The sequence below is a fragment of the Amia ocellicauda genome, chromosome 17 (assembly GCF_036373705.1).
Source record: "Amia ocellicauda isolate fAmiCal2 chromosome 17, fAmiCal2.hap1, whole genome shotgun sequence".
Lineage (NCBI taxonomy): Eukaryota > Metazoa > Chordata > Actinopteri > Amiiformes > Amiidae > Amia > Amia ocellicauda.
In genome coordinates, this window is record NC_089866.1 from 8,506,136 (window position 1) to 8,518,879 (window position 12,744).

Here is a 12,744-nt window from a genome sequence, read left to right on the forward strand (position 1 = left end):
CCCCTCCAATCGAGACAGAGGAATTTCTTATTTCATGTCCTATTTCTCGCTGGCTAAAAGGATGCACACGGAACTGCTTGCTGTGATGATACAGGCACTCATGCATGCAAATGCACACAAACACTCAATTATCCCTTAAAATAAATAGCTATTTTTAATTGTTTTTATTTTGTTGCAGCCTGCCGCTTCTTTTCGGGATTATTCTAGCCTGAGTGGAGGGCTTCCTAGCAACAGCCTTGCATAATTCATGGCAGTTAATTAAGGGAGCACTATTCTAGTGAATTAACTATTACAGCCACAAAACAGAAACATTTATTGCTAAAACAGGTTCTGCAATTATGCTGAAAATGTGCACAAACTGCACGTGCTTTAAAGCATATACATAAACAGGACCGAGTATTAAAGACCGGATTAATGTTCCCATCAAATTTATTTATATTTGTTTAAGGGACAGCCATTGATATTTACTGGTGGTATAACTATACTGATGCTGCTGTGAAGTCCCTACTATTGCTGAAACAGAAGTCTTGTTTGGATGTTTGAAAAAATACAATACGAATTGAAATGATTGTAGCACCTTCTTAGTCACATTGGAGTAGAACTGGCACATTTTAAATCATCACAGCATTAATTGACAGCAGGCACAGACTGTGCGAAATGCCTCGGTGTTAAATTTGAAAAGCAATCTACCACGTCAATGGGGACTTACAGCAGTACAAGTATGATAAAGTCAATCTCACACAGTCTCAACTCTCTTCAGAACACCTCTGCAACCATGAGGGACGTTATTCAGAAAGTACACCACTAATTACCAACCTGCAGTGACACTTTCACTGACTTCAGATATTGCATTAGACCAAACTGCTGTGGATTTCATTTTAATTCCGGCTACAACAAATCTTACAGAACACTTCAATTAAAAAACGTATACAGAAAAGCTAGGCTGGGGAATTTGATATAACTTTGAAATGTTTTCTTGCTTACAGTAAACATATACAAGACCCATATACTAAAAGTAGTACATAATTGATATGGCAAAACACAGGGCTCAAACTATAAGGTACATTTCTCACTCTTGAGATAGAAAGCAGTAAAGCACAGTCTGAAAGCAAAAGCCTAGACACATTTCTACTGCATAAACACAAAAGTGCAGCATGAACAATTTTGGATTTAAACAGAGACACAAATCACTGAAGTATTGTACTACAACAACGAATTATACAATTCTAGTAACTACAAAAGAAGATTAAAAAAAACAGATAAACAAAACAGGTCTGACTGCCTGCACAACAGGTATAATCCTACACTAATCAGGTACTGTATTTTTAGTTAGGGAGCACTCACCTCCTTCTGCAAGTCCATCGGAGGCTGAGAAGGCTTCATTGCGCTGTGGAGGGGTGCCAGGTGGGTCGGAGGGCAGCAGGTCAAAGGGCACCACAGGGCCGTGGTCTCTGGAGGCACTGCAGATCACACCGTCTTGGCTAGCTGACGCACTGTCGCCTCTGAAATGCACAACACAGAGCCGGTCAGTGCCAGAGCCAGAGCTGGTGCCAGAGGCGATGGGGGCTCCCTCCTCCTTGCACCAAGGAATCCCCCCCTTATAAAGTCATTCAACATTGTCACAGTGTGAGCGAAACCAGAGGACTGCACTTCAGTTTCGTTCTGTCATTTCATCACTACCCACAGCAGTCTTATGACAGGGTGGCTTCTGTCACCCCTACCGATATCCTGCTTCTAGTCCACACTCAATGGAGAGGAGGAAAACGCCCAACACTCACCAGAATGTACTGTTTAAGAAGAACTGTGCTAGAACTGCTGTAATATAGAGGACTATAATAAACCCAAGACAGGGATGGAAAGTACAGTGATTTCTATCTCCCGTATGTATTTGAATACAAGGTGCAGGTAACCGCAGACAAAAGTCTTGGTAGCAGCCAGGATAATAAGAGCCAGGATATCTCCTCAAAAAGGTGCAATTTGAAACATTAAACACATTTTAAGTCAATGAATCCTTAATCAAATCAGATTGTATTTTTAAGATAAATGATAGTTTTAATCCTTAGACATGAGAAGAGCTGTACTTTCAAATCTGCAACATGCATTCATTATATTAGACCATCAATTACCCATTTTTAAACCCACCTCCTATATCTGATTTTGCAATTAGGACAAATGCGTGACATAAGACCCTTCTACACATTCACATTTGGATCCTTGGCCTTAACTACCTCAAAGCCAGGTTTTCAAAATGCCACCGTAACACTCCTGAGATCTCCCTCAGCACAGCAGGCAATTCAACACCTTCACTGGTGTTTCTGTAATGATGGCTGTACTGTGCTCATCATACCTGATTTAATTGTGTTCCTGGGCTCTTACAAGGAGTCAAAGGCAACAAAACAGCTCACTATCAGTCATCAATTATCATCCATTCAACTTTTATGAACCAGCTCCTCTTAGAAATGGAGACATTCACCTGTAGTTTAACAGATTTTACAGTTTTGCCTGTACGTTGTCTGGTACTCCGTTCAAATATCTTCTGTGCACAAGTTTGCATTCAAATCCTAGAATTATATATATATATATATATATATATATATATATATACATATACATATACATACACACAGTTCCATAACTAAGGCCTCTTAATAGCTCGGGCTGTTTTCGTGCAAGAAGTAAACTTTTTCATCAAGCACAAGTAAAGCAATATCAACTAAAGGAGACATTTCTCAACAGAAGAACAGCTTTATTAAAGATTTGCAGCATGGGTGCATTTCTAATAACCACAGCAACCTTTCCTGCACAAGTCGTCGCTGCATAGCATTACAAAAACCCTTTTTAAATTTTAATAGATGCTCGGTATTAATTAAAAAAAGCATGCATACGTAATATCCATGTCTTTGTTATTTAACGACATGGAAGATATACGTTGATCTAAGCATTGCACTGTTGATTTCTCCAGGAGACAAATATGTGTAATTATTATTATATAAGACGTCGGGACTGCAGGAGAGAAATCCCAATCAGTCCTGTGGCTTCGCACATAACTTCAAATAAAGCATACAAAAGCCCACACTACACAATGCCAGTCTTGGACTTGGAAAAAGTACAAACCCCAAAGGATTTCACAATATAAAACTGCACAGGACAAATGTGGTGTAACAACACAATCGTACGTATAGCCAGGGATGTCAAATATCCGCCTTCGTTTCCAATACGAGGGCTGGCTGGCTACATCTAAAGCGCACACACACAAAAAGGTTTGGTGGGGTGCCCAACAACCGTGACTTGCGCTGTAGTGCGTTTGCCGCTTCAAATGGGCTAAATCGCTGCTGATAGCATTGCATTTAAATCAAATAAGGTGGCTACTGCTGAACAAGTCGGCTACAGACACGGATCACTGCTGTACAGCCCGACCAAAAAAAAATGCACGTCTGCTGTGCTCAACAAAACAAACCCCAATGCATTTAAACACGCGGGATGTGGGACTGCCTGAGAAATGCCACGACAGAAAGACACGGGCAGGCATCGAGGTCTTAAAACACAGCCTGTCCCCTGTCCGAGAAACCTCCTACAAATACGCAGCCTGATGATTTATTCCTATTTTGATCAAAAGCTTGAACAGCTTCCTCTAAACGCCAGCATTACAAGCGTTTTTCTGTACCAGGGCAGCAACCGATAGTTTTATTTCCCTCTCTGCCGATTTTACACACCGATTTAACCAGGAGACGCTTCTCGTCCCGCCGTTGGTTACGACTTTGGGGGATAACTGCTTATTTCACAAAATGTGGGGGGAACGGAGTAGGCCCGGGAAAGCCCCGCTCTATCCTAGCGCGACGGACCCGTGGCGCGATACCAACCTGGGCTGCCAATCGTTCCAGTTTCGCTGCAGGTTGTGGGCGCTGCTCAGCCGAGACCCGAGGGCTCTGCGGCTCATTACCTTTCCGAGGACAACATGACCCGCTCGGGACGGAAATACATCCGTGTACAAACGTATACCCGTGTGTGTTTATTTAAAGTCCATGAATGAACCTTAAAGGCATCGAACTCGACTGTATTGACTGGGAATGTGGCTCTCAGACTCGGCCTTTCTCTCCTTCTTTCCCCGCCTCCTTCTCCGCTGCTGCCTGAACCCAGTGCTTCGATTCGCTAAGGCAGCGCCACCTTCTGGCTCCCTCTCGCCGCCCCTCCGCAGTGCCTGTCAAAACTACAGCTCCCAGAAACACTCGCAAACCTCGTGGATAAGTGCATGCCCATGTGTTTTTTCATTTTTTAAATTTACTTTCTATATTTAAATGTTTTTGTTTTTATTATTTAAATAATTTCCACTATATATGTATATGGAATTGTGTAAACTTGAAAAAAAAGTTTAATTTCATACCTTCCCTGGTTTTGGTCCCACTCCACGTTTTGGCTGGTACATTATGAAAATTTATATATTCTGATATAAAAGCAGCAGAGTAGAGGGTAACTAGTGAATGGATGTAGTTAGAATGTAGTAAGGTGTGTGTGTGTGTGGGGGGGGGGATCTGTCCAGTTATTTTTTAATTTCCTTTATCTGTCTTTTCTTGCCATTGTAAAACATATTTACAACAATAGTGTATTGCAATTCAGTTTGTCCCTTTCCCCAAATAAATGTACATTCAATTAACAATGAAAAACATGAAGGCTGGTAAAGGACTGTGATTAATAGTACAATGTGAGAGGAGGAAAAATGACCAACAGTCTGTAATTTATTGGTAGACTATAGAAATCTATATATAGAAGAAAAGTATAGTCTTCTGGATTGGATCCCTCAATATATGTTGGGTCTAAACATACAGGAAGCTTTACCTCTTGAGGAATTACGGGTATTTCAAGTTATAACATCCTGTTTGTTGCCTGTTTTGTTCAAATTAATTTGGGAAAGGTACTAAGGAATGTATGAGGTCTGTTGCCTCACAGGGTTGAGAATGCACATTCCTCATCTGGTGCCGTATACTCACCAACCCATCTGGCTAAGGCTGGTGACTCCCCTCGGTGGGAACCTTGATGAAGCAGCCGTCATCCAGGAGCAGACCGATTGACAGACTGACTCCTGAATTGTGACGCCTGAGGCAGATATCGTCTTACTGCTTCACCACCAGGCAAACCCTGTCTAAAACTAAGAAGCATTCCCTCAAAGTGTTGCCACAGGAGGATTTACACCTGAGCTTTCACAGTAATACTGAGAACGTAAGGCCTTCAGGATCCCCGGTGACCCCCAGCTCCGTTGGATGATGAACAGGGGCAGCAGAACGTCAGCACGGGGAGCTGCCAACGTAACTTGTATAGTTCAGATATATAAGGAAGACCAGTGCAAATCCGTTCGAGAAGACTTGCATTGAATTGGTAAATAAGTAAATCGATAAATAAATAAATAAATATTAGTGCAAGCCCACTGCACTCCCCCTCTCTCCCGCTCCCTCTCCGAAAGTCTAGTTTCCTAGCAACCAGTTGGGGTGAGTAGGAGTGTGGAGAAGACAGTGTGCAGCAGCAGGTGGGTGAGTGTGTGCTCAGATGAGTGGGGGGGGGGGTATTTGAGGGTGGGGGGGGCACTGTGACGAGCGGACAAATGACACGATAAAACAGAAGCAACACTTTGGAGCCTGGTTTTCAGGTCAGACATGGTGGGCTCTAGAGAAATGCATCTGTTGAGATAATAACACAAGATGTTTCTCTCTGGTCCTGCTTTGCTGTAGCCAATAAGGCCCAGCTCTTCTCGAACACTGCAGTACAAGGCTGCAAAGAGTTCAAGGAAAGCCTGTTCCTGGGAGGAACGGCATACCTGCTGTGTGACGAAACAATCATATTTTGAGAGAGAGATATGGCCAAATAGTCAGTTATAATATTGGGTTAAGAAAGCAGTAAAGAGAGAGAGAGAGAGAGAGAGAGGTGGCAGACATGACCAGCCCCTCTCTGAAGAGAAGCAGATCCCCACAGGGCAGAGGAGAGTCTCCGACGACCGTGTCACCTTCAGCTGCCAGCTGCTGCGTGCCCTGAAAGTTTGATTAGCCCCTAACTTCATAAGCGAATTACCATGCGAGGAGAGCCAGATGGCCTGAGATTCCTTCAAAACAGCCAATTTGTAAACTAGCGCAACGATCACAGCCTGCGCAGAGACGAACACGACAATTATTTCATCCTGATGGAGCGTGCCACTGTCAGTTAAACATGTCTCTCTTGTCATCGTGTCGCCGCTGCTGTGGGTCTGATCGAGAGGCCCGACACTGTTCATCGGGGCAGAGATTCAACGCTTCCATTAATCCCTTCCGCCATTATGCATAAAATTGTGTAAACCAATTCTGTCAGGCATAAATGCTAACAATGTATCTAAAGGGGATAATATGGTAATTCTTCTGAGAGTATTACTTTCATTTCAAGGCAGGGCCTCCTGATACTGTGGATATTAACATCTTTCTGAAGTTACTCTCTTATACATTAACTTAGTTGATATACAATGAAAATACCTCTTGTGAACCTTGTAGTAAACAAGACATAGTGAAAAAATGTGGGTCCAATACTTAGCTGAGCCTGTCAAGCATGGGGAGGGAGCGTGAGATGGAATCTCCCTATTGCTATGGGAGTCTGGGGGATCTCCCACAGAAAATAAAAAATAATTTAGGTTTATTTCGAGGCATTTGGAGGCTGTAATCAGAAAAAGTAACATTGAGTAACTACGGTGCAGCTAAAATTAAGTGATTTCACAGTCCTATGCCACCCAAGGGAGTGTGTACATTCTGTGTATGTATGACTTCAACACTGGATATAACCGAATAATGCTCAACTAACTACTTTCACTAGTGCAGCTTTCCTGCCACCTTTACCCACACGACTTGTGTTTTCATGCCCACCAGGGGACAGCATAGAGCTGATCAGAAACACTGCTGTTTGTGCAGACAGTGTCTGGATGTTGTCTGTAGACACTTGTCTGATCCTGTCAGTGAATTTACCATTATTGGCTTATCTGTCTGGCAAGAAAATGTTTTTCAGCTTACATTCCCTATCCCCTGCCAAAGCTAGGCATCAATATATGTTTTTAAATATTTATTTAATTTAATTATTTCATTTATTTTCAGCATCACTATATCTATATTTTTCATGAGATCATTGAATTTGAAGATGCATAGTTTAACCAGCTTTAAATTAGTGTCAATGGCCACTAATATTTAGTATTATTATTGGTATAATGTGGTAGTGGCAGTACTTTGCTGCACTGTTGTGGTCAATGGGGCTGATCTCTCTTTGTTGGAAAGGTCATACACAGCTGAGCAGGTCACAGTGTGCTGTGAGTCTGAAAAACCTTCACCAGCAGCATGATGGGAAACCTGAAGCAGAGCCATGGTCAGTTAACCTATTTGTAGCAGGAAATAATTGACTCCGTTTGCCTTCCGGAAGAAAGTCATTATCTGTTTCAAAAGAGTATCAGCTTGAGTACCAAGCAACAGAATTAAAACAGTAGCTACAGAACAGGTAGGTGTTCAATTCCCTGTTTTGTTAAATTCTATTAGGGATGAAATTATAAATGCAGCTCCTGTCAAGGTCCCCACAGAGGTACGTTTTGAGTTCTTTAAACTGGCAAACTTGTCTGTTTCCTAGGGGGTGAGACACCTGTGTGTGTCATGTTCCAGGCGGGGGACGGCAGGCGGCACGTCTGGTCTTTCTCTCCAGTGTCAGTGTGTTTACCTTCTGCTCTGGCCGGCAGACCTGCCCACCCCCCCTCCATCTCCGCCCTCTCTGCCACTGCAGCCCCGCACCGTGACATCAGCGCCATCGCTAGGCAACAGCAGACCACAATAAACAGCAGAGCGGGGAAGTGGCTCTGTGACAGAGGGCTGGTGGAGGGTCTGTGTCTGTGTGTGTGGGGCGGGGGGATGTGATGGCGAGGGAGACAAGTTTCACTGTTTGAATGCCACTGTTCAGTCAGTAGGCTGCACACACTGGGTCAGCCACTCACTGGGGCACCCAAGGTCAAGCTTGCAAGAAATAAAACATGGCCCCACTTCCCTTCCTCTTAATTATGAAAAATGGACGCAAGACAAACGTGTGGAGCATCAGCAGCGAAGAAGTGATTTGACTAAAACCAGCTACGATGTTCAGTGAGCCAAATGCAACGTTCAATGGATAGGCACTGGAAGACATCTAGAATATATTGAGTGAAAAAATGTTGTCCTTTGATTTATTAAAGAAAATGTTTCCTTTTTCTGGATTTATTTCTGAACAGGCAACGGATCAGTCCGGGGAGCTTAAATGAAAAGAGGCTCGCTTTGGGTCCTGAACCGGCTGCAATTAACTTGTAATTAAAAGCGAACTATGTCTTCCAAAAGGCTTGGTTAATTTGAATTAACACCAATTAGCGACATTCAATAAATAACAAACATTATTTTTATGTCTGTGTGTGTATACTTCAATTTGGCCTTTTCAGTGCTATTCTCATTAAATGCTAATTGTTAGCTATCACTGGCCAAAAAGCCCCCTTCAATAATAGTACATGCAGCTGTTTAATTAGAACAGAGTGGTCCGCATGTACTGTTCATTAATGCAGCTTTCAGCTAACAGGCAAATTGAAACTAGAAGCTAATGCCTTGATGGCAGATCCAGTGGCTGCTTCCATTAGTTAAGTTCTGGAAGAGTATCACCTGACAGTTACGGCAGCGCACACTAAAAGGGTCTGTCCTCTGACACAGTACATTGACTTGACCTAGAAGATTTAAAGAAAGTGAAAAGGTATATAGGAAACGACAAAGAATATTTCTGGGTTTGAGCCTCAATTTAGACTGGCCATGAACAAAGGGTGCAAAGATATTGACCACTCGTTCACAGCATCTCTGTTGATGGAACACCACCTAAACCTCAACAGAGAGCCTGCATATATATTTTTTTATAAATCCCTACTCAGAGGCCTACCTCAATGAGTTGGCTTTCTCGTTTCGGTAAAGGAATTGAGTGTAAAGGCGTTATATATACACATATATGTTGTATTGTTTTGTGGCTGGCTTGAGGGGTGGTGAAGAGTGAAATCAGGTCACACACACACGCATGTACACACACACAGTCTTTTCTAATCAGGCTGTCTACAAGTGAAGGCGTCATTATTATATTTAGGCTTGGGGAGATATGAATTATCTCATCTACTTGACAGATGTTTGCTAACCTATCTCGGCGTGGCAATGAAAGCATGCACTTATCCTTTGCCGCGCAATTCAGTCCCAACAGCAACCTTGCGCACTCACTGAGAGACAGTATCATTACAGACTGGAGACGCAACGGACTCAAACGGACTGCAACTTGCTGGCTTTGAAGCCACACCCTCCGTACCTGGCTGGAACTCATCCGTAGCAGGCTGGAGAGGGTCTTACTTGGGTGGTAGGGATGAAGAAATGAATTGACTGGAAACTAAGTGGAATCCACCTCTTAAAAAAACATCTTCCTCCAACAGTATTGTTCGTATAAATTCTACTAAGGCTGTTTTCATGCTTAACCTGTGAGCATGGCGCATGGGTCTGTGCCTGTGGCCAGTGTTAATCGACATGCCCAGTGCCTTCAACCTCACATGACTGTACAGCGCAGAAACAATTCACAAACACAGCATTGCAGTTATACACAGCACACTGAGAGAGATAATGTTAAAATGTTTAACAGCAAATTCTATTAAAATGTTATATTTATATATATATATATATAGATAGATAGATAGATAGATAGATAGATAGATAGATAGATAGATAGATAGATATACTGCATATATACAGGTATGTATAGCTTTTTCTTTCTTTTTTTGTAGGGGAGAGTATATGTGGAGCTGGAGATGAAGCAGGAACATATGGGACAAGTTAGTCTCTCTCAGTGGCATGGGGGCTTGTGTCAAAGGTCTCCCCGAGTGGAGGAGGCTGCCTGTCTCTGCCCCTGACACTCCGCAATAAATTACCAATGCGTTTCCACCCCAGCAGGTTCATTACCTCCGGTCCATTTAATGCTGTTTATGGCCATTAAATACCACTACCCAGCAGGCTGTCTGTTAACATTTATGGCTCAACTTACTAGACGACACTCTCCCATTGGCAGTCCACCGTCCATCCCTGGCCCTGGGCTTGGCTTCAGCCATGTGACTACCTGATCCCCCCAGGCCTCTGGAGGTGTGTGTGGCGGGGAGGCAGGGGACCTGCTCTTCATCACCTCTTTACTACTCTTAAAGCCTTCACACAAAAGCAGACACTGATAGTTTCTTCTTTATGGTGATCTCCCACTGGTTATGTCAGTGCAGCAAAAAAACCTCCTGTCTATAAGTGTAAAACATTTTAACAATGTTTCTCAGTCGGGTAGCAATGGATTCTGGGAATTCCCATCAGCAAATGAAGAGATCTGGCTTCTGTGTTTGTCATTGATTGATCAAGTCATCATCAGTCAGTGGGTGAGATCAGAAACCTTGGACTGTTCCAAAATTATACCTCAGAAAAATAAAATTCAGCTTATACTTGTAGAGCTCTTCCCATGACAACTAAGGATCGGAAATAGAAGCTCAGACACAACAGCACATTCTGCACCTGTATTACACACTGCTTAACAGCTCAACCATTGGTGCAGCTTCTTGCTAGCACAAAAGTCAGCTTGGAAGTGTGTGACTGCTTCAGAGACAGTGGGAGGTGAACCTGTGCTCCCACGCAACATCACTGTTTGTTTTATGTTTCGTTTTATCTCAGATTTCTAAGTTCTGTTTTAACTAGTGCTCTGCCAACAAAGCAAACAAGGCACTGCAATAGTCAGCGAAGAGACTGCTAGACTGGGCAAGGGGAAGTGGGATGAACATTAAACTGCCCTCATGCAATCACACATCTGGCCAACATCTGGGGCCGGCTGTAGCAGAGCCCAGTGAGCTCATGGCTCCACACAGTTTGTGTGTGTGTGTGTGTGTGTGTGTGTGTGTGTAGAACAGGAGAAGCATGCAGTCAGTCCCCCCAGCCCCAGGCCTACTGCCCAGTCCTCTCACTGTCAGCTGTGCATTGCTATATTCAGCACAGCTCGCTCTTATATAACGCAGTTTGGATTCTGTCATCTAAACACCAAGAATGCTGTGGATCAACACAATTACAGCAGACGTTTCTTTGGCATTTTCAGATATTTTAAAGGAGATCCTGGGCTGGAAAACGCCTGCTCCGAGCCCCCCTCCCCCCAACACACACAACAATACTATCCTTTAAAAACTTGTTGAATTATTCTCTCTGATTGTGCTGCTTTTTCTAGATGTATGATGGTAGCTTCCCACATAGAGAAAGGCATTGATATTGGAAGAAACATGGTCCTGGTGGGATGGGGTACACCCACAAGATATAATGTCACTGTAGGACTCATGTTTCAGGCAGGAAAAAGAAAATAGACTCACTTTCAAATCTTCTTTATACCAGAAAAAGTTTCCCCTGTACTTTTTATTACTGTATGACTGAGTTAGCGCTATAAAAGCAGGTCAGGATTTTTGATACAGACCTGCAGACGTTTGAAGAGATTACTATGAGACTGCAGCAGAGGATATTTGAACCTCAAAGTATTACAGAACAACAAAGACGCTCTGGCCTCCCTTGCTGCTGTCTCTGTTACAGCTCCCCTGCTGTATTTCGGTCAATAAGAGTGCCTGAGGTGAGGTATGTGCCATGGCTGACCCGAGTCCTCCACACAGGACTGTGTGTTTTTGAAGCTCTGAAATCCAGGGATCAGAGTTCCAGAGGTCAGAGTAACTTCGGGAAGCCAAGGGACGGAGGGAAAACAGCAGTGCAGCTTACAGGTCAGGTGAAGAACTGGAAGGAAGGATGACTTTGGCAGCTTCTGGGCTGTGGCTGAGGACAGGGAACAGCAGTTGGGTCTGGGTTTTAGAGCAGACAGGCTGCAAGGATTTGCTTAGGCACAAGTCTTTGTTTAGAGTTGAGAGATCAATAGCCCAATTGTGAGGGGCGTACAGAGGATATACAGGGCAGCTGAGAGCCACCCCTGGCCTGCACTCTCCCCTCTGATTTGGCAGGACTGACTTTAATTAGCTGTGATGACATCAGCTGGTTCCGGCACGTTCCACTGATTCCCACATGTCTCTAGGGTGCCAATTCGGTGTAACACCAGGACGACTTTCTGCAATATTAAAGTCTGTTGACTGTGATATTGACTATAGCAGCTCAGAGGGGGTGAGTAGGGGGTGGGTTGGTGGTGACAGACTGGAAAATACAGGGCCGAACTACAGATGAAGAAAAGTTGCTTGTGACGAGATCTTCCATAAGGGACAGTGTGATGTTGTTCGATACTCAGGATTACATTTTAAAGGGAACAAAGTATAGCGATGCATTGCAGACACATACAGTACCCTGAAGCATTTCTATATGGGCAGGCAAACGCATCTTACTTCAAACCGTAGATCTGAGCAGGGGCTGAGGACCACATACAGCATTCCCTATAAGGACTTTGCATTGACCCGACCTTTTCATTGTTTCATTGATCGTGACACGGTTCACTTCTGAAGTCAAGGAGCTGTTTCTAATAAAACCCTGCCCTGTAGATGAACAGTAATGAGCGGCGCTGAGGGCCTCTGCTCTCTCATCTCAGAGTCGTCACACATTCGAGATGTACTTATATGGCAATCGAGGCTGTCTTGCTTTTGCTCAGGGCTGATTGATAACTTTCAGACACACGCTGGACAAAGTCTAGAGATAACTCAGAAAGCCTCATCCTGTTTGAAGGGGGTTTTGT

At 43.6% G+C, this 12,744-nt stretch overlaps 1 protein-coding gene across 1 annotated transcript in view; it reads right to left on the bottom strand.

Annotated features, from left to right (window-relative positions):
* The window catches only part of smg1 (SMG1 nonsense mediated mRNA decay associated PI3K related kinase), a 29,190-nt gene extending 25,067 nt beyond the window's left edge, over positions 1–4,123 (bottom strand). Inside the window, exons 1-2 of the mRNA XM_066690159.1 lie at positions 3,861–4,123; positions 1,345–1,502 (exon numbers count right to left, since the gene is read on the bottom strand). Coding sequence (XP_066546256.1) covers positions 1,345–1,502; positions 3,861–3,937 — 235 coding nt within the window. The 5' untranslated portion in view covers positions 3,938–4,123. The remainder of the gene's footprint in view (positions 1–1,344; positions 1,503–3,860) is intronic.
* Positions 4,124–12,744: the final 8,621 nt, after the last annotated feature.